This window comes from Salvelinus alpinus, chromosome 35 (genome assembly GCF_045679555.1).
Source record: "Salvelinus alpinus chromosome 35, SLU_Salpinus.1, whole genome shotgun sequence".
NCBI classification, from domain to species: domain Eukaryota; kingdom Metazoa; phylum Chordata; class Actinopteri; order Salmoniformes; family Salmonidae; genus Salvelinus; species Salvelinus alpinus.
The window spans coordinates 24056655-24084635 of record NC_092120.1 but is presented as its reverse complement, the minus strand read 5'-3'; the positions used below and the strand labels follow the sequence as shown (position 1 = coordinate 24084635).

General features: G+C 43.4%; 1 protein-coding gene across 8 annotated transcripts in view; it reads right to left on the bottom strand.

Annotated features, from left to right (window-relative positions):
- The window catches only part of ptprub (protein tyrosine phosphatase receptor type Ub), a 341711-nt gene that overhangs the window by 44558 nt on the left and 269172 nt on the right, over nucleotides 1-27981 (bottom strand). For 3 of the 8 annotated variants that reach the window (XM_071384252.1, XM_071384253.1, XM_071384257.1), the window contains 8 exons: nucleotides 17556-17632; nucleotides 16058-16075; nucleotides 10787-10823; nucleotides 10141-10238; nucleotides 9359-9475; nucleotides 1327-1481; nucleotides 809-944; nucleotides 321-470 (listed from right to left, as the gene is read on the bottom strand). In XM_071384252.1, the coding sequence (XP_071240353.1) occupies nucleotides 321-470; nucleotides 809-944; nucleotides 1327-1481; nucleotides 9359-9475; nucleotides 10141-10238; nucleotides 10787-10823; nucleotides 16058-16075; nucleotides 17556-17632 (788 nt within the window). The remainder of the gene's footprint in view (nucleotides 1-320; nucleotides 471-808; nucleotides 945-1326; nucleotides 1482-9358; nucleotides 9476-10140; nucleotides 10239-10786; nucleotides 10824-16057; nucleotides 16076-17555; nucleotides 17633-27981) is intronic. The other 5 variants (XM_071384256.1, XM_071384260.1, XM_071384255.1 and 2 more) reach the window with 3 other exon arrangements.

The window sequence follows — 27981 nt, the reverse complement described above, 5'->3', positions numbered from 1 at the left end:
GCCACTTAGTGATTGACTTTATTTTTCCACAAGTGTGCCGTTTTAATCAGTCAAAATTGTCCTGTTTTATGCTACAATATGTTGGACTTCTGAGCCATCCAGCATCGTTACATCAACTGACTTCAGGTCAGACACAACTTCTGTCTGACCCCCACTAGTCCACCAACAACAAAGTCATAATATCCAACAGTGCTTCAATTTAGTATTCTAGGTTGGGGTTGTGTTGTTTTGTCTTAACCTTTTCTGGGAAGTCACTGAAAACAAATAGTATTTCACAACGAAACAGAAGGTGTATTATTTAATTCCGGTGTGTGACTGACCTGGAACTCTTCTCGTAGCTGGGAGGAGTTGCTCTGAGAGTCCACCCGCAGCATGTCTTTGTAGGTGATGGCAAACTCATTCACCAAGATGGCCGTCTCTCCACACAGACAAGCCTCCAGGATGGCATCGTGGATGAATATGTACTGCTCCTGTAGATAGAGAGAAAGCGCGGGAGAGAGGGGGGTATGGATAGAGAAAGAGAAGAGAGGGGGGGGGGGTGAAAGGGGGGGAGAGAGAGAGAGAACAGAGAGAGTAAGAACATGAAAAACATAGGATGATATCACAAAGAAAGTGGGCGAGGTACGGTACAGATGACGCGAAGGGGGAGGGGGGTGTTAGAGAGAAAGCGAGAGGGAGAGAGATAAGAAAGAGAGAACAACAGAACAGGGAGAGTTAAAACATAGGACCATATCACAAAGAAAGAGTACGAGGTGTGCAAGGGTGCGAGAGACAAATATCATTATGTACTGTAGGCCAGCCCAGTCACCTCTGTCTGGATCATGTTAATGCGTCGTGAGCAGAGGGTTTTGACACAGTTGTAGATGTCCACCACGCCCTCACACTCGGCCATGTCCAGCATGACGTCCAGCACGATGTAGCAGCCTGTGCGGCCCGCTCCCACACTGACACAGAGACAACAGCATGTCACTCTCACTGAACTCTGACCAGGACAAGCCTTCACATACAATACTGTAATAACCGTGTAAAGATAAGGGTCGGAAAGCAACTCTTGGCTCTCTCTTTCTTTGGGTGACATGAAAATAATAGAATCAGGGCTGGGGATGGATGCAATTCCCCTATACAAGGCTTCAACCACAGCAGGTAAAACTGGCTGAAATAGCGTCCTACTCATAACAATTGTAAAACTGATTAAAATTATGTCATTTCAACCAGTTTTTCCCACTGGGACTAAACATTAAAAACACAAAGTAGTAATGGTTGCATGAGTATTGACAGCTAGCAGGAAGTGGTGTACTGCAGTGTGCGTTGATTGGAGGCTGGTACCTGCAGTGGACAACCACGGGTCCGGCATCAGGGGGAGTGGATGCTTTGACCCGCCGTATGAAGGCCAGCAGGCCTGTGGCGTGGTAGGGAACCCCATGCTCCGGCCAGGACGTGAAGTGGAACTGACGCACCTCGTGTTTAGCTGAGTAGCCCCTCTGTGGAAATACAACATCAGAAGAAGAATAAAAAGAAGATTAGATGAGTTACAGTGCATTCAGAAAGTATTACAGTGTTGTATTACAGCCTGAATTCAAAATGGATTAAATCTTTTTTTCTCTCACCCATCGACACACAATACCCCATATTGACAAATTGAAAACCTGTTTTTAGAAATGTTAGAAAATGTATTGAAAATCAAAAACAGATATCTAATTTACATAAGTATTCAAACCCATGGGTCAATACTTTGTAGAAGCACCTTTGGCAGATATTACAGCTGTGAGTCTTTCTGGGTAAGTTTCTAAGAGCTTTGCACAGTTGGATTGTGCAAAATTCTGCCCATTATTCTTTTCAAAATTCTTCAAGCTCTCTCAAATTTGTTGTTGATCATTGCTAGACAACCATTTCAGGTCTTACCATAGATTTTCAAGTAGATTTAAGTCAAAACTGTAACTCTGCCACTCAGGAACATTCACTGTCTTCTTGGTTAGCAACTCCAGTATAGATTTGACCTTGTGTTTTAGGTTTGTATGCCAAGGCATAGAAGGTATTGGAGTGGCCATCACAAAGCCCTGACCTCAATCCTGTAGAAAGTTTGTGGGCAGAACTGAAAATGCGTGTGCGAGCAAGGAGGCCTACAAATCTGACTCAGTTACAGCAGCTCTGTCAAAAGGAGGGCCAAAATTCACCCAACTTATTGTGGGAAGCGTGTGGAAGGCTACCCAAAACGTTTGACCCAAGTTAAACTATTTAAAGGCAATGCTAGTAAATACTAACTGAGTGTATGTAAACTTCTAACCCACTGGGAATGTGATGAAAGAAATAAAAGCTGAAATAAATCATTCTCTCTCCTATTATTCTGACATTTCACATTCTTAAAATAAAGTGGTGATCCTAACTGACCTTAGACAGGGAATTTTTACTAGGATTAAATGTCAGGAATTGTGAAATATTGAGTTTTAATGTATTTGGCTAAGGTGTATGTAAACTTCCGACTTCAACTGTATGTAAACTTCCTATACAGTACTTCCTGTACAGTACACAAATAAAGGTGTACGCGTGTGTATAGTGTGTATGTTATCGTGTGTGTGTGTGTGTGTGTGTGTGTGTGTGTGTATGCATTTGTCTGTGCCTTTGTTTGTGCTGCTTCACAGTCCCCGCTGTTCCATAAGGTGTTTTTTTTTATCTGTTTTACGACAGTCACTTGATGTGGAATAGAGTTCCATGTAGTCATGGCTCTATGTGGTACTGTGCACCTCCCATTGTGTGTTCTGGACTTGGGGACTGTGAAGAGACCGCTTGTGGAATGGCTTGTAGGGTATGCATGGATGTTCCAGCTGTATGCCAGTAGTTCAAACAGACAGCTTGGTGCATTCAACATGCAAGTAGTAATGAAGTCAAAGTCCCTTTTTGTGGCACCTGACCAGTAGTGCTGTTAACTTCTTTGGGGTAGGGAGCAGTATTTTCATGTCCGGATAAAAAGCGTGCCCAGAGTAAACTGCCTGCTACTCAGGCCCAGATGCTAGGATATGCATATTATTAGTAGATTTGGATAGAAAACACTATGAAGGTTTTAAAACTGTTTGAATGATGTCTGTGAGTATAACAGAACTCATATGGCAGGCAAAAACCAGAGAAAAAATCCAACCAGGAGGTGGGAAATCTGAGGTTTTTAGTTTTTCAACTCTTTGCTTATCCAAGATACAGTGTAAATGGGGTCATGTTGCACTTCCTAAGGCTTCCACTAGATGTCAACAGTCTTTAGAACCTTGTTTGATGCTTCTACTGTGAGGTGGGGGCGAATGAGAGGGGATTGAGTAAGGTCTGCCATGAGCTGACCATGCGCGTTCATGTGAGAGTTAGCTTGAGTTCCATTGCATTTCTGAAGACAAAGGAATTCTCCAGAATTCTTCTCTCATTATTGAAGATTTATGTAAAAACATCCTAAAAATGTAATCTATACTTCGTTTGACATGTTTCTACGGACTGTAATATGACTTTTCGTCTGAACTTTTGCCTGGACCTGCCCGCGCGTCATGAATTTTGATTGTGTACTGAACGCGCCAACAACAAGGAGGAATTTGGACATAAATGATGGACATTATTGAACAAAACAAACATTTATTGTGGAACTGGGATTCCTGGGAGTGCATTCTGATGAAGATCATCAAAGGTAAGTGAATATTTATAATGCTATTTCTGACTTCCGCAAACATGACGGATATCTGTTTGGGTTGATTTGTCGTCTGAGCGCCGTACTCAGATTATTACATGGTTTGCTTTTTCCTTAAAAAATATTGAAATCTGACAGCGGTTGCATTAAGGAGAATAATACATGGATACATGGATCTAAAATTCCATGTATAACACTTGTATTTTCATCAACATTTATGATGACTATTTCTATAAATTGATGTGGCTCTCTGCAAAATCACCGGATAATTTGGAACTACTGAACATAATGTGCCAATGTAAACTCTGATTTTTGGATATAAATATGAACTTTACCGAACAAAACATACATGTATTGTGTAACATGAAATCCTTTGAGTGTCATCTGATGAAGATCATCAAAGGTTAGTGATTAATTTTATCTATATTTCTGACTCCTCTCTTTGGCTGGAAAAATGGCTGTGTTTTCCTGAGCCTTTTTGAAATCGGACACTGTGGCCGGATTTACAACAAGTGTATCTATAAAATGGTGTAAAATACATGTTTGAGGAATTTTAACTATGGAATTTCTGTTGTTTTGAATTTGGCGCTCTGCAGTTTCACTGGCTGTTGACGAGGTGAGACGCTACCGTCCCACATAACCTAGAGAGGTTAAGGAGGCAGTTGCAGCGCTTCATTATGGACAGACTTCTACCCATTTTATCTACTCGTGTCAATATGTTTTGAATATGGCAGTTTACAATCCAAGGTTACTCCAAGCAGTTTAGTCACCTCCACTTGCTCAGTTTCCAAATTATTTATTAAAAGGTTTAGTTGAGGTTTAGGGTTTAGTAAATTATTTGTTCCAAATACAATGCTTTTAGTTATTGAAATATTTAGGACTAACTTATTCCTTTCCACCCACTCTGAAAATAACTGCAGCTCTTTGTTAAGTGTTGCAGTCATTTCAGTCGCTGTCGTAGCTGACATGTACAGTGTTGAGTCATCTACATACATAGACACACTGGCTTTACTCAAAGTCAGTGGCATGTCGTTAGTAAAGATTGAAAAAAGTAGGGAGCCTAGACAGCTACCCTGGGGAATTCCTGATTCTACCTGGATTATGTTGGAGAAGCTTCCATTAAAGAACACCCTCGGTGTTCTTTTAGACAGGTAACTCATTATCCACAATATAGCAGGGGGTGTAAAGCCATAACACATACGTTTTTTCCAGCAGCAGACTATGATTGATCATGTAAAAAAACACACCGAAGTCTAACAAAACAGCACCCACAATCTTTTTATTATCAATTTCTCTCATTCAATCAGTCATTTGTGTAAGTGCTGTGCTTGTTGAATGTCCTTCCCTATAAGCGTGCTGAAAGTCTGGTAGTCTAGTGATTAGAGCGTTGGGCCAGTAACTGAAAGGTTGCTGGATCGAATCCCCGAGCTGACAAGGTAAAAATCTGTTGTTCTGCCCCTGAGCAAGGCAGTTAACCCACTGTTCTCCGGGTGCCGAAGACGTGAATGTCGATTACGGCAGCCCCCCACACATTTCTGATTCAGAGGGGTTGGGTTAAATGCGGAGGACACATTTCAGTTGAATGCATTCAGTTCCCCTTGTCAATTTGTTTACTGTAAAATAGCACTGTACCTGGTCAAACAACAGGCTGATTGGTCAGCCATTTGAGCCAGTAAAGGGGGCTTTGGTAGCGGAATTACTTTTGCTTCCCTGCAGGCTTGGATGCACACACTTTCTAGTAGGCTTAAATAGAAAATGTGGCAAATAGGAGTGGCAATATCGTCCCCTATAATCCTCATAAATGTTCCATTCGAGTTGTCAGACCCCGGTGGCTTGTCATTGTTGATAGAAAACAATAATTATTTTACCTCTTCCACACTCACTTTACGGAATTCAAAATTACAATGCTTGTCTTTCATAGTTTGGTCAGATATACTTGGATGTGTAGTGTCAGCAATATCATTCGGTTTTGTGATGAATGATGCATCTGATTTAATGAGCGTAGTTTGCTTTTTTCCCCAAAATTTCACTTAAGGTGCGCCAAAGCTTTTTACTATCAATATTCATGTCATTTATCTTTGTTTCATAGTGTAATTTTTATTCAATTTAGTCACATGATTTCTTAATTTGCAATAGGTTTGCCAATCGGTGGTGCAGCCAAACCTATTTGCCCATCCTTTTGCCTCATCCCTCTCAACCATACCCTTTTTCTATTCCTCTTCAATCCATGGGGATTTAACAGTTTTTACAGTCATTTTCTTAATGAGTGCATGCTTATTAGTAACTGGAATAAGCAATTTCATAAACGTGTCCAGTGCAGTGTCTGTTTGCTCCACATTACACACCACGGACCAACAGATATTCTTTACATCAATAACATAGGAATCACTTCAAAACTTATTGTATGACCTCTTATACACTATATATTAGGCCCAGCATTTGGAACATTTGGTTTTCCTAGATATGGCTACTATATTGTGATCACTACAGCCAATGGATTTGGATAGCGCTTTAAAACAAATTTCTGCAGAATTAGTAAAGATGTGATCAATGTTGATGATATAATTGCTGCGCTGTTTGTAACTACCCTGGTAGGTTGACTGAACCTGATTACAGGCACTGGTTACAGTTTGAAGCTTTTTCTTGATTGGGCAGCTTGATGAAAGCCAGTCAATATTTAAATCACCCAGAAAATATACCTCTCTGTATCACATACATTATCAAACATTTCACAGATGTTATACAAATACTGACTGTTAGCATTTGGTGGTCTATAGCAGCTTACCACAAGAATGGGCTTTCGGTGAGGCAGATTACCCTGTAGCCATATTACTTAATCAGTACTTAACATGAGATCCTCTCTAAGCTTTACAGGAATGTGGTTCTGCATATAAACAGCAACACCTCCACTGGCATTTCTGTCTTTTCTGTAAATGTTATAACCCTGTATTGCTTCCACTGTATCAAAGGTATTATCTAAGCGAGTTTCAGAGATAGAATATGAATGTCATCCGTTACTAGCAAATTATTTATATCATGAACCTTGTTTCTTAATCTACATATGTTAACGTGGGCTAATTGCTTACTTGTTTTCAATGCTTTACTGGGAAGCTTAGCAGAAGTAGATGTGCTCATGTTCTTTATGTTAGTGCAGGGTGAGCTGCACACAGTGGACTTCCTACTAAGGCACACCATCTCAGTGCTAACAGTATAAATCTGGTTCATAGGGACATGATTACTGCATACAATAGCTGTAGGATCAGCAGAGGCATTCAGGGCAGTAAGAGGGACATAAATTAGGTTACATACATTGTGTCTTCCAATGCCCCTGGTATAATGTACATTTTCTGAAACCTTATGACAACTCAGCATCACAATGGTAGGGATTAACTGAGCTGGGCTTGGGTCATTGATAAGTCAGTGTCAACGCAGCCTTATAATGTTGTGAAAGGATTCAGGAACTCATCCTTTTTTGGCAAAAAGTGCTCTTCACTGACGAGTCGCGGTTTTGTCTCACCAGGGGTGATGGTCTGATTTGTGTTTATCGTCGAGGGAATGAGCATTACACCGAGGCTTCTGGAGCGGGATCGATTTGGAGGGGGAGGGTCCGTCATGGTCTGGGGCGGTGTGTCACAGCATCATCGGACTGAGCTTGTTGTCATTGCAGGCAATCTCAACGCTGTGCGTTACAGGGAAGACATCCTCCTCCCTCATGTGATACCCATCCTGCAGGCTCATCCTGACATGACCCTCCAGCATGACAATGCCATCAGCCATACTGCTCGTTCTGTGCGTGATTTCCTGCAAGACAGGAATGTCAGTGTTCTGCCATGGCCAGCGAAGAGCCCAGATCTCAATCCCATTGAGCACGTCTGGGATCTGTTGGATCGGAGGGTGAGGGCTAAGGCCATTCCCCCCAGAAATGCCCGGGATCTTGCAGGTGCCTTGGTGGAAGAGTGGGGTAACATCTCACAGCAAGAACTGGCAAATCTGGTGCAGTCCATGAGGATATGCACTGCAGTACTTAATGCAGCTGGTGGCTTCACCAGATACTGACTGTTACTTTTGATTTTGACCCCCCCCCCCTTTGTTCAGGGACACATTATTCCATTTCTGTTAGTCACATACCTGTGGAACTTGTTCAGTTTATGTCTCAGTTGTTGAATCTTGTTATGTTCATACAAATATTTACACATGTTAAGTTTGCTGAAAATAAACGCAGTTGACAGTGAGAGGATGTTTCTTTTGTTGCTGAGTTTATTATGTGACTTGTTAAAATAGATGTTATATTCTGAACTTATTTAGGCTTGCCATAACAAAGGGGTTGAATACGTATTGACCCAAAACATTTCAGCTTTTCATTTTTTCTAAATGTCAAGATATCCAGCAACAAATTGACACTATTGTTGAGTACACCTACAGTACGATACAGCTAGAGTGAAGCATGGACTACATGGTCCTGTGGGACTGGAATCCCCATGTGTGTTTAACTCTCCACCATGGATGTGACATTAACTCCAGCTGCAATCTGACAGCCAGATCTAGGCTTTACTCTGTTACTCTGTGCCCGAGAAGGCTCGTGCACAAATGGGGAACTAGGCGGCAGACGCATCACTGCAATTTCCTCCTCTGAGCCGAGATGACAAAGTAAAGAAAATATTTGGAGAGAGAGAGAGAGTTAGAGAGACCCCTCAAACATTTACTCAGAAGACGAGGCTCATTGAAAACAAACTGTCAACTTCTCCTAAAATCTCTGCTTAATAAGTGGCGTACAGTAGTACTCCCACGGAGAGTGGCGGCAACAGTGAAACAGTAATGCTGTGTTTGTGCCACTGTCACTCCGCAGAGTTGCTCTGAGCCGCTCTATGGAGAGACCCTGGCGTTGATTGACAGGATGGTCCACTGAGAGCAACGGACACTTCAAGTGCAGGCGCTGTCATTGTAGAAGCAGCAGTGCCTCAGCGGTGTGAGAGAGAGAGAGAGTGGGGGGGGGTTTAAGTAGCTTGAGTTATTAAATCCTCTCACTGCAGGCATATTTAATCAGAGGGCCGTCGATGATCATCGTCTCTGAGTCACATCGGTCTGTACATCAGGAGCTGTTGTTTATTCTAATCTCTCTACGTCGTATTTATGCATCATCAGGCAGTAAGACACTGTCTACTCAAATCAGTGTATGCCAACTGCTGCTGCTGTCTCCGCAATGTTTATGAGTATTAGGAAGGAGACTGGTACAGGGGCCAACTCAGTAACACAGGAGAGGAAAGAACCATAGAGCCAGAGTATTATTTCTTACTGTCACCTCTCTTTAGTCAGAGACGGGCTGCTATTTGTCAGCCAAGTGCCTTTATCACACAGAGTCAAAGAGGCCTCTGTGGAGCCATGTTCTCTGAGTAGGATGCATTCACAACAGAAGCACCTCATAATTGAGACAGATTGAATGCTGGTTCAGTTCAGTTGGACTGGTAAACATCACAGACTCTTTAATTGAAAACTGCCTGGAAACGCTGGCTGGAGAAACAATGCCATCATGGTATGTCTAAGCAGTGAAGCCGTAAGAAACCAAAACAAGGAAAGAATGAGGGAAAGATGCTTAGTAATAGCTGGGATTTGTCCTGTATAAGTAAAAGCCACGTGATATTGGTCTTAGACGTAGACGGACTCAATGTCAAAAATGTGCAGGTACAGAATGGTCGGACTTACCCTCTCCATGGCAAAAGTACGAACTGTGTACTCTGATAGTGTTTCCGTCTTCAGCAGTGTAATCTTGATGTCTCCATACATCTCACTGTCATCAGGCCAGTATTTACAGCATTTCACCTGGTCGACAAGGAGACAAATAACATTCGATCAAATGTGCATACAACAACAGTCACAGAAATGTGTTTGGCCAACCAGTCTTCCTTGTTGGTGAATTATGCTACCTACTGCTCAGCATTAAATACATTTAAGGAAAGAAGACACAGAACAATTATACTTAAATTCAGCTCCGACAAAATCAACCAGTTCTTCCATAGATAGAGGAGGTAACTATAATAGTCTTTAATGACGGGGAACATAATATCTAGAACTGGGCCACCACTAATGTTTTCCATTAAGGCACAAAGGATTTAGTCATTTTATATTTAGGTTAGTTGTTATTTTGATTCAGCTGACAAACAATCCAGCGCTAGGAGGGAACAGCAAAGTTGATGTACTGATATTGATAGACACATTTCGTCATCCTAACCACTATGTCTATGTTTACGACGAAACCAATGGGACTCTTACTATAGCATTTACATTCTGCTGGTGCTTCAATTACTCCAACAATGATGTCTGTCTGAGGAAATAGCAAGGGACCTGAATACAGTAGAGAAAATTGAATTGTGTCCCCTTACATATAGAAGAGGTCTATGACTGGATGGATGGATGGCCGGATAGATGGAAGCAATGGTGCTGGGGATAGGTGTGTATGATGAGAGAGGTGTGAGTGTGAGACTCACCCTGCCTACCTCTACCAGTTTAGTGATCATGACGATGCTGAAGCAGTTCTCCTGCCACACCATCCTCCAGAAGTCATACACCGTCTCCTGTTTGGGCCCTATGGGACAGAAAGGTAAAACCATCACATCAACCATCTCAGTCAAAAACAGTTTGCTCTAAACACAAATTATCAATATGACTAGGGCCAGGATTGTTTCCTGACCACGTGACCCCATACTACTGTACTAAGTCACTTTTCTTGGACACGGGATCAAGGTACATGCAGCTAGGTTATAAGTAGGGCCAAAGAGTTTATCCTGGTCAGGTCACATGCCCTACTGTAATTAAAGTGGTGCTGTACAGCGCTTCATAGCAGTGTTCATTGGTCTGTGCCAGCGAACAGTGGCTCGGTATGAGAAGTGACAGGCGAAACAGATCATGAGTCTCTCTCTCGCTCTACTAGGAGAAGGTCTAACTGATGCTAGGGTGTGTATCTACACATCCAAATATTCACGCACCGAAAAAAGGAAACTGATGTATACGTGAGCATGATGCGTCACTGTTGCTAGATCCTACGTGGAAGTTCATTGGGTAGGTTGGTCAACCTCAATTTATCACACAAAAACACACACAAGCACCCAACTCCAGACATGGCGGGATACTCACCCTGAGTGGCTATGAAGTGGTTGGATCGATGGTAGCCCTGAAAAAAGAGAACAGGGATGACATGCTGAGTAAGCCATCTGTGCCTCAGACAGCGCTTTCTCTCCTTCTCCTCCCTCCTTCTCCTCTCTCCCTCCCTATCTTCTAGCAAGGATCACCCTTCCTTCTCACTCCTGTCCAATTCCCTCAGTAACGTCATGTTTCCTGTCATTCCAATACCACTCACAAAAATTCCAGAGAAAATATGGTGTGCCGTCAGACACCCAGTATGCCTACAGTTTGGTGTGCATGCTAAATAGACACCTCCCAAAAGCACAGCTAATTATGACGCCTGAGAAAAAGCGTTCCATTGCATGTCAGGCTTTACCTAAAAGCTGTCATCAACTTCGAAAAGCATGTGCAAATCCCCCCACACAGACGTCACAACAAACATGGTCACGATATAACAGAATGAGACAACACAAAACTTTGTTAGGCATTGAGAGAGATGAGAGAGAGACTGTAGTCCCAGCAGTTTAAGTGATTCAGAACATCCACTTTACGCATCAAAATGATGCTTTTCAGAACACTACGCTACGTTAGACCCTTAGACCCATAGACCCACTACGCTACGTTTAAGTCCCATAGAAATAGCAAATCGGATTTCATTATTCAACACAATGCACAAAATAATACGTTCTGCTTGTATTTTCACAGTTGGTTTAGTGCTCCAATATACTGAATATTTTTCACGTTTTAGCACATTTTGCGCAATTCTAAACATTTTTGCAATGGGATGTAGAGGAAATTTTACAGTTATAAAGCAAATTTACTGTAATTCGACACATTTAGCCATTGGGCGGAGAGAAAGAAATGAACTGATCTACAGATAATTTCCTGCAATTCTACACATTTTGCAATAGGATGGTGAGAAATTTCAGCAGTTTTTAATATGATATCTGAGTAAGACTGACTAACAAAATCAATGGAGGCTGGTAATTCGACCACGAAAACAAGTTTAGATAGCTGGCTGCTAAACTAATTTAGCGATCTACAACATTTTAGCTGACATGGGCTAATTGACTTACTATCAGTGACTGAGATAACGAGAAAAACTCCTGATGCACAACCAAATTTTGAAATTGCACTTTGTGTATTCTACTTTTCTAACTCGCAACAGTAAGTTGAGACTAACTGTGTGTGTGTGTGGGGGGGGGGATCTGGATACAGTGGAGATACGGTGCTCAACCAAAAGAGGAAAAAGCAACCTTGAAAAAAAGGGATTCACAAGGAAGGAAACTAGGCGTTTGTAGTGCATCACTACTTCACAGGAGAACCATTTCTTTTTTTTAACTCCAAATGCGTTTTTTGGGCTGAAATCCCTTCTGGAACTTTCATGTGCCTTAATAACAAACTTGTATGTCATCTGTAAATATGAATAAAATTGTTAAAATTACGAGCCTAGTTGGTTTAGCCATGGAAAAAGTCAGGAACCTTCCCGCTAGCCATGCCGAGAGATGAGTTCGGATTGGTCTGCCATGTAGCACGCTTCTTTGTCTATAACATGAGCTGGTCAGTATTTGTAGATCATCCTTTCTAACACTGCTTTTTTGAACGATATCAGTGTTGCTCTCCACTTTCTGGAGGACAGAATTTTGAAATCAGTGGAATGCCCGGGGGAATTAGAGTATGATAGCTAAGGAGATGGAGAAAATTCTTGCCTTTGACTGCAAATAAGCAAAGGGAGTCGAAAAGAGAACACATAGAAGTCTGTATAAAAAACATGTCTCCGGATTACATCTTCAAACTAAGGGCAACCATGGCATCCGTGACAGAGAGGAAGAAGCGTCCATCCATGTATACAGGTAAGATAGTCTAGCTAGCTACATTTTCAGATATTACACGTTTCTAATTTTGTTAGAAAGTCATTTTCATTTCAAGTTAAATCGTACTGTTAGCTAGCTAGCTAACATAAGCTGGCTGGCTTGCTAGCAAATGTTACGTTTATGATCTGTGTAGTAATATTATTCCTATCTCAGATCCATTTGCTTTGATAGTTATAGCCTGATGTTAGCAAGCTAACATTGAACCTGGTTGGTTAGCTACCTGCAGATTCATACAGGGTAATGTTATGAGTTGGGATTATGGTTCATTGTTTAGCTAGCTAACTACATGTCTAAACAAAATACTATACTATGCAAGTAACCATTTCAATAGAATGTTCATGATGTCACTGCGACAACTGTCGATACACGTAGCTGATAAATTCGCTCCGGCTATCTACTCCGATTTCAGAGCACTCTCATCGGAGTGTGCCAGAGTGCAGAATAACTGACACATATATGAACGCTCAACACCCGTTGAATATGACCGTTGGCAGGCAAAAACCTGAGAAAAAATCCAACCAGGAAGTGGGAAATCTGAGGTTGGTCGATTTTCAACTCAGCTCCTATTGAAGATACAGTGGGATATTGGTAATGTTGCACTTCCTAAGGCTTCCACTAGATGTCAACAGTATTTAGAACCTTGTCTGATGCTTCTACTGTGAAGTGGGGCCGAAGGAGCGGGGAATGAGTAAGGTCTGCCATGACCTGAACATGCACTGACCATGGGCGTTCATGTGAGAGCGAGCTCTGTTCCATCGCACTTCTGAAGACAATGGAATTCTCCAGTTGGAACATTATTGAATATTTATGTTGAAAACATCCTAAAGATTGATTCAATACATCGTTTGACATGTTTCTACTGACTGTTACGGAACTTTTTGACATTTCGTCTGCTTTTAGTGAACGCGCGTCGTGACTTTGGATTTGTTTACCAAACGCGCTAACAAAAGTAGCTATTTGGACATTACCGAACAAAACAAACATTTCTTGTGGGAGTGGGAGACCTGGGAGTGCATTCCGACGAATATCAGCAAAGTGAAGATTTATAATGCTATTTATGACTTTTGTTGACTGCATAATATGGCGGATATATTTGCGTCTTGATTGGGCTCTGAGCGCCGAGCTCAGATTATTGCATGGTTTGCTTTTTCCATATTTTTTTTATTTTTAAATCTGACACAGCGTTTGCATTAAGGATAAGTGCATCTAAAATTCCATGCATAACAGTTGTAACTTTTAGCAATGTTTATTATGAGTATTCCTGTAAATTGATGTGGCTCTCTGCAAAATCAAAGGATGTTTTGGAACTTCTGAATGTAAGGCGCCAATGTAAACTGAGATTTTTGGATATAAATATGAACTTTACCGAACAAAACATACATGTATTGTGTAACATTAAGTCATTTGAGTGTCATCTGATGAAGATCATCAAAGTTTAGTGATTCATTTTATCTATATTTCTGCTTTTTGTGAATCGTCTCTTTGGCTGGAAAAAATGGCTGTGTTATTCTGTGAATAGGCACTCACATAACATAATCGTTTGGTTTGCTTTTGTCGTAAAGCCTTTTTGAAATCGGACACTGTGGCTGGATTTACAACAAGTGTATCTTTAAAATGGTGTAAAATACATGTATGTTTGAGGAATTTTAATTATGGGATTTCTGTTGTTTTCTGGCTGTTGAAGAGGTGGGACGCTACCGTCTCACGTACCCTAGAGAGGTTAAATTGTTGCCAGCAGCGCAGTTAAAGTCACCAACGCTCTGGATAACATAAAAACAGCCTAACCAGCTCAGCGAGGGCGAGTAAAATGGTCTGAGTGAGCTGTTGTCTGTGTCTGAAAGTAGCTAGCAAGCTAGCCAATGTTAGCCAGTTAGCTTGTGAGCTTGACTGCTGTTAGGTCAGAACACTCGGATCAACCCTACTCCTCGGCCAGAGCGTCCAGTGAGCTCGCTGAAAGCTCAGAGAGCGAAACGCTCTGAATTTACGAACGGACAATCTGACAACGCTCTGAGTTTACGACCGCCCAGGGTGCACTCTGGCACTCCAGATTGAATTTACGAATACACCCGTAGTATAAACCAGCCTTTAGTCTTGAAATCTTTGGATGTTTAGTACATGGCCTCACATTTGAATCCTTAAAGAGAAGGGTCGTGTTAAGTTTTAAGAGGGTGAGAACGATGTTTTCCATTGTTCCTCAACTGTAGTGTATGATATACCATTTTCTAGCTCTGAGTCTCTACTTTATCCAATGTAAAAAACACTATTTCAAATTTTGCTACATAAGCCCGATTCGAGACGGTCGGTCACATATATATTCATAGCCACTATGATTGCTCAGATGAAGTTGTACAACTTGCGTGCAGAGTGAGTCAACAGGAGACCATTTATATCAAAGAATGTTTGACAATCTGCCAAAATATCTCCTTATGGTGGAAGTGTTTATGGGTGACGATGCCGTGAAGAGGCGGGGACCACATCACTGTACAGTAGGCTATAAGAAGTAGTTTGTCGACAGAACATAACTCATTGTTACTTCCTCCTAGAAAGACAACTTGGCATCTGTTCTGTGTCACCCTCAAAAACAGTGGTCGTGTTGGGAGACCGCAGGTATACGCAGTGAAACGCAAAAGGGACAAGTGTGTAATGGAGATGAATGACTGTCACAGTGAATGGGTGCAGTGAGCCCAACTACCCACGATTCGCTGGGACCCTGGGCAGCACAATCAGCATTTCCATGGCATTCACACACCTCCACCTCAACCAGTCATAGTGGCAACCGTAACCTCCTGAGTTTTGACCTAATGTAAGCACAAGTAATATAACGACACAGGGACACTTGTCACATGCTGGAGATGACAGGGCATGCCAGTGGGTATGGTGACGATGACACAGCTCTATATGCTTACAGGTCACACATACAATGGGCCACAAGGCAGTCTTGTCTTCAGCAGATATGGGAGCTCCTTCAAACGTGCATTCCTCTTTACTTAGTGGTTAGCTTTGATTCAGGTATGGTCGAGAAAAGGGTACCTATTCACAATACCTCTTTCAACACTTCCAATTTGTTCAATGTTGTTCATGGTATTGCCAGAGTGCAATGGTGCTCTGGTTATTCTACTGCATGATGAGCTACTGGCTTGGAGTTTGAACATGGCTCAAGTAGAAAGAGACAAACATCTAAGATTCAATGGCAGATAAAAGGAAAAGAGATGGCAACCCTCAGAGTTTCTTCACTCTGCTGCAATCTGAACATTGTGACACCTTGGAGCAGCTTGCTTTGTGCCAACTCTAAATCCGGGCTCCCAAACACTAGACTGAAGGGTTTGAATTTTGAAGGAGGGATGTACTGCATGGGAAAGAGGGAAAAGAAAGGGATGGCAGACAGAAGAAAGAGCAGTGAAGTACTTACTTCCCTGTTAATCCGAATCTACAGGGTCCAAAGTCGAGTAGGTGGGGAAGGTAGTAGAAAAAGAAGAGAGAAGAGATAGAAGCTAGTTAATGAAAGAAGATTGAGAAATCTAAGGAGTTAAAGGTTGCAGTCAGGAGGAGAACCTGTATAGAGAGTTGTGCTTGTTTCCATACAGTATGTGTGTGTGAGACGGAGTGTGTGTTTTGTGTGTGTGAGAGCGTGCGTGGGTGCATTTGTTCATGCTGCCATGAGTGTGTATTGCTTTGGACGGTCTCCCTATTTAACAAATTAGAGGCTGTCATATAGCATTCAGCCGGGTTCACTTGCTGAGTGTGGTGATGGAAAATACTGCACTGTATGTACTACAACACATGACAAACACAGGCAGCTGCCAAGCATGCATACAGCACAATACTGTATACCCCCCCCACACACACACACAGAGCCAGGCGATGAGTGACAAAGAGATCAAATCAAATGCTAAACAGAAAAACAATCTGAGAGCTCGCACTTCTTCAACCTCTGCTTTAACAAACAGAAAACACATTTCAGAGAGAGGCTAAACTTTCCCATGTAACCTCTGGTCAAATAGTAATGGGCTCTCCACAAGTACTCCCCTGTGGCAACGTATTCATCATTCAGGGCCAGGGCTAGCCTTGTCAGGGGCCAACTTGGCACTACAGCAGGCAGCACCCAAGCATTGAGTTGCATGTCTCTAATGATGCTTGGTCTCCCTGTGCCCTGACACTAATTGGCACCCTCACAATGGCAGGAGTCAAAATAGGACGGCCTTCTCAAGTGCCCCCTCTATGCTAATAAAGTCCCCTAAAAGCATTTCTCCTGCACAAGTCCACTCTCTCTATCTATCTCTCCCGGCTAAACGATGTAAAAGGAGTGCCTTTCCTTTCCGACGAGGCGTTTTTAGACAAGTTTGTCTCTTATGATGGAATAATGTACATTCATGAGTGTACAGTCCAAGAAATGGATAATGCATGTTGCTCTACGGGGGGGTGACACATTCTAGTTGATGCAAGAAGTACAGTGAAGTGAAGGTGAGAAGCCAAAGAGATCATGTCACAGAGCTGCTCCCCATCCATCCAGGGATTGAACAACATCAACCAGTCTATTGGGGGATTGGGGGATTTTACAAAAAGGCTTTACCTCCAGGACTTGGTATTATAAAATGAATTTATTGTCTATTAATAGAGTTGGATAAGGGGCTGTAGAGGTAGTCACCAAACAGACATGGCATCTGGCTAGAATGCCAAGAGGAAGGTTTGTGGTTGGATGGGGGTTGGGTGGAGCCTGGTGTTTCCAGGAACAGGAATAACCTCTCACAGGTAACTCTGGGGCACCGGATTGCTTAGGGCGACACAGAATACTGTGAAATGGACGGTGGTTTTTCACAAAGGGATAAGCAACGACTTGATGAGTTTCCCAGTATAACACTGTGATTGGAAAGGATTCTGAGCAGAAAGGAAGGTGAGGTGAGACTTACGTCTATGTAATTGGCGTTGATGTAGTCAGAGTTGGGATCTCCCAGGAGTGGGTGGAGCTTGACTCTGTGGCGGTCGTCTGGAACGGACACAATGGGAGAATCACATCTCAGCCATGTTTCCAATTACATTACAGTACATCCACACCATATACAACTAAATTAAATAACACATCCATATATTTTTTTAAACATTTTATAAAAGACCTATACATAAAAGAACACATTTATTGTAGTAACTTGACAAGGAAGGCCTACACGCATTTCAATATTACTTTCAACCTAAGAAATAAAATGTGTACAGCCATGTACACCCGGCTCCCGAGTGGCACAGCGGTCTAACGCACTGCATCTCAGTGCAAGAGGCGTCATTACAGTCCCTGGTTCGAATCCAGGCTGTATCACATCCGGCCGTGATTGGGAGTCCCATAGGGCAGAGCACAATCAGCCCAGCGTCATCCGGGTTTGACCAGGGTAGGCCGTCATTGTAAGTAAGATTTTTTTTAAACTCACTTGCCTAGTTAAATAAAGGTTAAATAAAATAATAAATAAAATATATATATATATATAATTTAAATGTACAAACGGTACAAATACAGCCAAACGATACAGCCCACTCAACATATGGTAGAGTCGCATTGTACAGATCCGACTCGGGGTGATGACATCATCCAAGGGGAACGGTCACAGTCAATGCCAATAATAACCATGCACACATGAATAGCAATCATACTGTACTGCAGGTAAATACAATTCATATTCAATGTAATTATTTATATAGTGTCCACAATTTAACACTTCTCCCCCCTTAATTTCAATCCCTCATGTAAGCGAAAAAACATAAGCTTAACAAGTAAACCACATCAGTGTTTTCTTTCCTCTTCTTCACAACACTTTAGAACTTCTGCTAGCGTTACAGTGAATGCAAACAAACAAAATATATATGACAGTCCTTATTTCTGATGTCCCAAACAAACACTAACACCACAAGACTATCAGTCTCAACTACAGAGCTCGTCTCTCAGGAGGCTTGTGACTACGCTGTGGATCTGCGCAGTACTCCTGGCGTGCCACGAGACACCGGTAAGGCGTGTCCCAGTGGAGCTGGGTCTGAGGGCAGAGGAGTGGGTTGGGTGTTTGTGAGAGGAAGTCTATCACCCTCTGCTGGAACCACTGAATGCCCCTGTTTCTCAGATACTGTTTCCTGTGGGGTTTTAACTTGTATACTACCACCCGCAGCTGTTCCGTCTGAATTTAGTTTATTTTCCTTGTCATAGCGTAGGCGGATGTGGTCCTGGTGTCTGCGCATGACTCGACCATCAGTCAATTTGACTACAAAGGAGACTGGACCACTCTGAATGATACCTGGCCACCAGCGCTTGCTGCTTGTGAAGTTGCAGCTGTAGACCCTGTCACTGGGTTTTAACGGTCTTTCTCTCGCGTGGTTGTCATGTCTCTCTTTTTGTTTCCCCTGCTTCCGTTCCACTCGTGCTTTGATGTCCGGACGCAGTAGATCCAGGTGAGCTATAGGCTTTCCGCCCATCAACATCTCAGCTGAAGCATGTCCTGTTGTTGTTTGTGGCGTGATGCAGTACTGGAACAAGAACCGAGAGAGCTTAGTTGTGATGGTTCCCCCAGTCATCCTTTTGAGCCCCTCTTTCAGGGTCTGCACAGCCCGCTCCACTAAGCCGTTTCAGGCCGGTTGAAACGGAGCGCTGCGGACATGGCGAATCCCGTTTCTCAGCATGAACTCTTGGAACAAGTCACAGGTAAAGGTTGTTGTGTCTGACTCGTCGGACATAAGAGAGTCAGGCATGAGTTGCAAACACCTGCCGAAGCTTTTCGATGTTTGTGGTCGCTGTGATGTTGCTCATGATGCGAGCCTCCAGCTACTTGGAGTGCGCGTCCACCATGACAAGAAACATGTTGCCCATGAAAGGGCCTGCAAAGTCTATGTGCAGCCTAGACCATGGGCGGTCAGACCACTCCCACAGATGTAGTGGCGCGGGTGGCGCCATCTTCTGGTTGATCTGGCACTCAGAACATGATTTCACTTTGTTTTCTACGTCCTGATCCATGTTAGGCCACCAGATGTAAGATCTGGCTAAACTTTTAATCCGGGAGATGATTTGTGAACGGCCAGGGGGTGGAATAACCACTCTGGACCCCCAGAGTATGCAGCCATCATGCACACTCAGCTCAGTTTCGTGCTTTGCATAAGGTCTCAGTCCATCATCCTCTATGACAGGAGGCCAACCCTGCATAAGGCATCTTTTTACTTGGGCCAGGATAGGATCCGGGTCTGCCCACTGTTTGATCTGTTTGTCATTCACAGGTCAGTTTGACAATCTCTACATTAGGAAAATTGTCTTGGGAGGCACTACAGTTGTGGCGGGCATCTCTGGCAGCGGGAGACGGCTGAGCACGTCTGCGTTTGAATTGTCCTTCTCCGCTCTGTACACTATAGTGTACTCGTGAGCTGACAGTGTTAGGGCCCAGCGCTGTATACTTGCTGAAGCCATGGGAGGAATGCATCTTGATTCACTAAAAAGGCTCATCAGTGGTTTGTGGTGAGTACATATGGTGAAATGACGACCATAGGAGGTACTGATGCAAGCGTTTCACAGCAAAGACTATGGCCAGAACTTCCTTGTCTAACTGTGAATAACCCTTCTCAGCACTCGTCAGCGTGATTGATGCAAATCCAATGGGTTTCTCTGACCTGTCCTCTAAATGAGAGATTAATGCCCCAACGCTATAGGGCGAGGAGTCACATGACAGGATGATCGCTTTGTCTTGGTCAAAATGAACCAGCAGTTGTGCTTGATTGTAGTAGCGCTTTCACTTCCTTGAAAACTTTCTCTTGTGCTGGCCCCCACTTCCATTTAGTCTTTGTGGAGCAGCTGATAAAGTGGAGCCAACACTGTTGACAGCTCAGGGAGGAACTTACCATAGTAGTTCCCCATGGCCAGGAACGACCTGAGCTCAGACACGTTCTTGGGGTTTGGAGCATCCTTGATTGCCCTGACTTTGTCCTCCATAGGACACAGGCCCTGCGCTGTGATCTTGTGACCTAGGTATGTCACACTCTGTGCTTGGAATGTGCACTTGCTACGCTTCAGGCGCAGCCCTGCCTCTGAGAATCTCTTTAACACCTGGTCCAGATGGTGGAGGTGCCACTGTAACCAGGATGTCGTCCAGGTACACTGCTACATGAGGGATCCCCTGCAGCAGACTGTCCATTGCCCTCTGGAAAATGGCTGGACTGGTCGCCACTCCGAAAACCAAGCGGTTGTACCTGAACAAGCCTTTGTGCGTGTTGACTGTGACATACTCTTTTGAGACCTCGTCCAGGAGGAGCTGTTGGTAGGCGTGACTCATGTCAAGCTTTGAGAACGTCTTGCCTCCTGCAAGCGTCGCGAACAGGTCCTCCACCCGCAGCAGCGGGTAAGCGTCCAGCCTAGAGGCCCAGTTGATGGTGAGTTTGTAGTCCCCACATATACGCACCATGCCGTCACTTTTCAGAACGGGAACGATTGGAGCTGCCCAACGGGAGAACTGAATGAGAGTAATGATGTCTGTTTCCTGCAGCCGCTCCAACTCATCAACTTTATTTTTCATGGCGTAAGGCATTGTCCTGGGCTTGAAAAAGTGAGGCTTGGCCTGAGGATCCACGATCAGCTTAACTGCAATGTGCCCAGTTCACCTTTGAAAATCTCAGGGTACTTATGAATGACATCCTCAGTCCCTCGTGTGTGTTGTCTCTCACCCCAGTTCAGTTGTATTTTGGTGAGCCAGTCATGCCCTAGTAAACTAGGCCCATTCCCTTTCACCACCAGGAGCCGTGCTCTCGCTTCCTGATTGTTGTATGCAATGTCCACCTCCGGAGCGCCCAGCAATGGTATGGTCTCCCCGGTGTACGTACGCAGTCTGATCCCTGCCGGTGTGAGGGCTGAAGCCGGTGTGAGGGCTGAAGCCTGTTTTGAGCCCCACATTTCTTTGTAGGTCTCCTCACTGATAACAGAGGCAGAGGCCCCTGTGTCAACCTCCCTCCTCATCTGCTTTCCATCTACCTCCACTGTAGCATAGACAGGCTCTGCGCACAGCTCACTCATATTAAACATGTTGTAGGACCAATGCTCGTCCTCCTCCTCTGTGCTCTCTAAGTGGTGCACTGCTGACTGCAGCTTCTTAGCTGTGAACTTGCCCTACCCAGTCTGCCCACCCTCTGGCTTGCTTCTAGGACCCCTGCATTTTTTGTTGTTGCTAAATGTCCCTTTTTGTTGCAATTGTGATAAAGTATGCTTGAACTTACAGATGGTTTGCATAATGTGTTCCCCCACATCTAAAACATTCCACTGCTTTTCCCGTTTTTCCTGCCGCCTCTTTTGTCACCCGATGCACTGCAACACTTCCACTTTCGGCCTTTTGAATATTTTTAGCATTACTAGCGGCCATCTCCATCCCTTGAGATAGTTCCAATAATCTCTTGAAAGTCAGTGTGGCTTCCCCCAGCAAACGGTACTGTATGCTGTCCTCATTAATGCCACAGACTAATCTGTCACAGAGCACGTCCTCTAACATAGCCCCAAACTCACAATGTTCAGAGAGTTAACATAATTCAGTTAACAAACTGACCTGTTTTCCAAAAATGACAGTTAAACTTGAACCTATGGGCAATCACTGAAGGCTTTGGATTGGGGTAAATTTGAACAAAAGCCACAAAAGGAATTTCTCCCGGTCTCCGTGGTGTAGCCAAATTCCGCATTAGCTTGTAGGTTTCAGCCCCACACACACTCAAGAGAATAAAGGGCTCTTTAGCCTCATCTGTAATTCCATTCACCAAGAAAAAGTGTCCCAACCTTTCCACATATTTTGCACAGTCCTCGTTCTCTTCCACAAACTCAGTGATAGTCCCAAACATTGCCATTATAACGCCAACTTGTCCTTGATCGTCACCATCGGCGTTTACCTCCAGCGGTGGCTGCTCTCCGTCGCTTATTAAGCTAGCTAGCTGGCTGGCTCCCTCCACTGTTTCTTAGCTAGCTAGCACATTGCCCTGTACATGCTGATCAAGTTTTATCCTCGTCGCCAAAAAGATGTAGTAACTTGACAAGGAATGCCTACACGCATTTCAATATTACTTTCAACCTAAGAAATAAAATGTGTACAGGCATGTACAAACGGCACAAATACAGCCAAACGATAGAGCCCACTCAACATGTGGTAGAGTCGCATTGTACAGATCCAACTCGGGGTGATGACGTCATCCAAGGGAAAAGGTCACAGTCATTGCCAATAATATCCATGCACACATGATTAGCAAACATACTATACTGCAGGTAAGTACAATACATATTCAATGTATTATTTCCACACTAAACACAACATGAAACAATTTCAAAGCCTTTACTGAGTTACAGTTCATATATGGAAATCAGTCAATTGAAATACATTCATTGGGCCCTAATCTATGGATTTCACATGACTGGGAATACAGATATGCATCTGTTGGTCAGAGATACCTTAAAACAAATGTAGGGCCGTGGATCAGAAAATCAGTCAGTATCTGGTGTGACCACCATTTGCCTCTTGCAATGCAACACATCTCCTTCGCATAGAGTTGATCAGGCTGTTGATTGTGGCCTGTGGAATGTTGTCCCACTCCTCTTCAATGGCTGTGCGAAGTTACTGGTTATTGGCGGGAACTGGAACACGCTGTCGTACACGTCAATCCAGAGCATCCCAAACATGCTCAATGGGAAGACATGTCTAGTGAGTACGCAGGCCATGGAAGAACTGGTACATTTTCAGCTTCCAGGAATTCTGTACAAGCCATACAATATCATGCTGAAACATGAAGTGATGGGGCGGATGAATGGCAGGACAAATGGGCCTCAGGATCTTGTCACGGTATCTCTGTGCATTCAAATTGCAATCGATAAAATGCAAGTGTGTTCATTTACCATAATTTATGCATGCCCATACCATAACCCAACCACCTCCATCGGGCACACGCTGTATGCCATCTTCCCGGGACCAGGCTTCATCCGTGAAGAGGACACTTCTCCAGCGTGCCAGTGGCCATCGAAGGTGAGCATTTGCCCACTGAAGTCGGTTACGACGCCGAACTGCAGTCAGGTCAAGACCCTGGTGAGGACAACGAACACGCAGATGACCTTCCGAGACAGTTTCTGACAGTTTGTGCAGAAATTATTTGGTTGTGCAAACCCACATTTTCATCAGCTGTCTGAGTGGCTGGTCTCAGACAATCCTGCAAGTGAAGAAGCCGGATGTGGAGGTCCTTGGCTGGAGTGGTTACACGTGCTCTGTGGTTGAGGCCGGTTGGACGTACTGCCAAAACTCTCTAAAACGACGTTGGAGGCAGCCAATAGTAGAGAAATTAACATTCAATTCTCTGGCAACAGCTCGGGGGATATTCCTGCAGTCAGCATGCCAATTGCACGCTCCCTCAAAACTTGAGACATCTGTGGCATTGTGGTGTGTGACAAAACTGCACATTTTAGAGTGGGCTTTTATTGTCCCCAGCACAAGGTACACCTGTGTAATGATCATGCTGTTTAATCAGATTCTTGATATGCCACACCTGTCAGGTGGATGAATTATCTTGGCAAAGGAGAAATGCTCACTAATAGGGATGTAAACAAATTTGTGCACAACATTTGAGAGAAATAAGCTTTTTGTGCATATGGAAAATGTTTTCCTATATTTTATTTCAGCTCATGTCAACATGGAACCAACAAAAGGAAATCAGTCAATTGAAATACATAAATTAGGCCCTAATCTATGGATTTTTGTCACACCCTGATCTGTTTCACCTGTCTTTGTGCTCGTCTCCACCCCCCTCCAGGTGTCGCCCATCTTCCCCATTATCCCCTGTGTATTTCTACATGTGTTCTGTTTGTCTGTTGCCAGTTCTATTTGTTTCGTCAAGCCTACCAGCGGTTTTCCCCGTGCTCCTACCTTTCTCTAGTTCTCCCGGTTTTGACCATTCTGCCTGCCCTGACCCTGACTGCCATTCCGTACCTTGTCACACCACCCTGGATTACTGACCTCTGCCTGCCCTGACCCTGAGCCTGCCTGCCGTTCTGTACCTTTCGGACTCTGCTCTGGATTACTGACCTCTGCCCGCCCTTGACCTGTCGTTTGCCTGCCCCCCCTATTTTTGTAATAAACTTTTGTTACTTCGAAACTATCTGCATCTGGGTCTTCTCCTGAGCCTTGGCAGATTTTACATGATTGGGAATACAGATATGCTTCTGTTGGTCACAGATAGGGCTGTTGGGATAATGACCGCAGTAAAACTCCATGTGACCGTTGAGTCACGGTAATCTCCTTTTATGCACTCTGGATATGCTTTGGTAGTACCCAACTTGCTAACTACCATCAGGTCCTACTGGCCTGGTACTCAGGGCTCTATTGTCCCTCTAACTAATCGAAAATCACATCAAACACTTATCATTAAAACAGTATGCCTACACTTTTAAAACTCACCTCACTGTGATGATCAATTTGAAGAGAGAAGTTCAACAGCAGATTGAATCTGAGTGGAAAACATTGTCGTGGATGTTGTTTCAAAGCCTAACACCACGAAATGGACTGCACTTTCTAAGGTGATGATTAATTCAAACCTCCATTTGCATATTAGAGCTTATGCAAAGGTTTGAGCCCAAGCCGAAAGAAAAACCTAAATTAAGATGATGATTGTCCCATTATACAATACACAGCCTACTGCATATTAGGCATGGCTAAAAAACATGTCTTTGGTACATACTCAAAATTAAACACATTTTTGTAATCGCCTTTGAGTGTGGACTGTATTATTATGCATACTGGATGGACTGGTTACCTTATGCTATGCTCCAAAATATCTATCCATGAGTCTGGGAGAGAATGTATAGCCCTAGGCGATGGTGTTGGTTCATTGATTATGCAGGGCGGCTAACAGTTAGACTACAATCAGTGAATTTTGTATTTTAATTTGTATTTGAATAGCCTAGTAATAAATAGGGATTTTTTAAATAATTTAATTGGGTGACATTACATTTATCTATACAGCATATCTCACGTGTCCATCCACTTCTCTTTTCATTATTCCTTTTTCGAGCACACAGACGGGCTGTCAACGGTTTAGTGAAACATGTTTTGTTGCGAAAACATGTTACAATCGATGTTCCCAAAGACATTTCACTTGGTTTCCCAAACTAAGCACTGGGTAGCTGCAAGAACAAGGTTGGAGAGCCTATGGCATACAGAGTTTGGGCAGAATATCACCAGTCGGGCAGCGAGAGTACGCTCCTCAAACAGTGGTTGATGCGTGGAATGAAATAAGTGTTCTTAAAATGTATTTCTCAAAGCACATGCTCCGCTATAAAACGGAAGTATCCGTTTGGGAAAGGGCGGCCTCAATTCGCTATTCGAGTGCATAGAGGACATGTCTTTTTTCACCTCACCCTATTCCTGCCCATTTGATAATGGGCAATTCTAAATCAAAGCTAGTTTTGCATATTAATAAAGACAAGTTTAAATTGAGAATAGAGTCTGATGGGTGAAAATATGATAAATTGATGAGAGAACTGTGCAGAATGAGGCAAGCAACAGAGCGCAAGCTTTTTTTGCTACTTTCTCAAATAGTGAATAGCCTATAGTCGCACCATGCACCCCATATATGTTTTGATTTCTAAAACATTCTAAGGTGTGTCTCATTCACAACTAAAGTTGACAAATAACTCTAAATCTAGTATATTGGAAATTATCACTTTTACACTCAACATAGCCACTTCACACGCACAGTCGCTCCGTATTGGAAAAAATATCCTTTCCATTTTATTCAGCTAAGTTCAATCATATTCTTCTTACAATAAAATCATGTAAAATAAAATAATGGCACGGGACATAAGCATATCTTCTCAGCTAAATGAACAAGCCTACAGCCTATGGCATCTTCATTTAATAATGTTTCTTTAGACCTGACTAAAATCAAAACTAGGAAATAACACATATGGAATCATATAGTAACCCCCCTACTTCTTCAAAGTAGCCACCCTTTACTTTGATGACAGCTTTGCACACCTGGAATGCATTTGTGGAATTTCTTTCCTTCTTAATGCGTTTGAGCCAATCAGTTGTGTTGTGAAAAGGTAGGGTTGGTATACAGAAGAAAGCCCTATTTGGTAAAAGACCAAGTCCATATTATGGCAAGAACAGCTCTAATAAGCAAAGAGAAATGACAGGCCATCATTGCTTTAAGACATGAAGATCAGAACTTTGAACGTTTCTTCAAGTGCAGTTGCAAAAAAACATCAAACTCTATGATGAAACTGGCTCTCATGAGGACCGCCACACGAAAGGAAGACCCAGAGTTACCTCTGCTGCAGAGAATACATTCATTAGAGTTACCAGCCTGAACATCAACTGTTCAGAGGAGACTGCGTGAATCAGGCTTTCATGGTCGAATTGCTGCAAAGAAACCACTACTAAAGGACACCAATAAGAGGAAGAGGCGTGCTTGGGCCAAGAAACACGAGCAATGGAAATTAGACTGGTGGAAATCTGTCCTTTGATCTGATGAGAACATATTTGACATTTTTGGTTCCAACCGCTATGTCTTAGTGAGACGCAGAGAAGGTGAACGGATGATCTCCGCATGTGTGGTTCCCACCGTGAAGCATGGAGGAGGAGGTGTGATGTGTGCTGGGGCTTTGCTGGTGACACTGTCTGTGATTTATTTCAAATTCAAGGCATGGCTACCACCGCACTCTGCAGCGATACGCAATCCCATCTGGTTTGCGATTAGTGGGACTATCATTTGTTTTTCAACAAGACAATGACCCAACACACCTCTAGGCTGTGTAAGGGCTATTTGACCAAGAAGGAGAGTGGTGGAGTACTGCATCACATGACCTGGCCTCCACAATCACCCGACCTCAACCAAATTGAGATGGTTTGGGATGAGTTGGACGGCAGAGAGAAGGAAAAGCAGCCAACAAGTGCTCAGCATATGTGGGAACTCCTTCAAGACTGTTGGAAAAGTATTCTAGGTGAAGCTGGTTGAGAAACTGCCAAGAGTGTGTAAAGCTGTCATCAAGCCAAAGCTATTTTGAAGAATCTCAAATATAACATATTTTTTGATTTGGACCAGACAGGACCAGACAGGACTGGCAAAAAGTGCTCTTCACTGACGAGTTGCAGTTTTGTCTCACCAGGGGTGAGAGGCCTGTACTCTGGAGCGGGATTGATTTGGAGGTTTCCATCATGGTCGTGGGCGGTGTGTCACAGCATCATCGGACTGAGCTTGTTGTCATTGCAGGCAATCTCAGCGCTGTGGGTTACAGGGAAGACATCCTTCTCCCTCATGTGGTACCCGTCCTGCAGGCTCATCCTGATATGACCCTCCAGCATGACAATG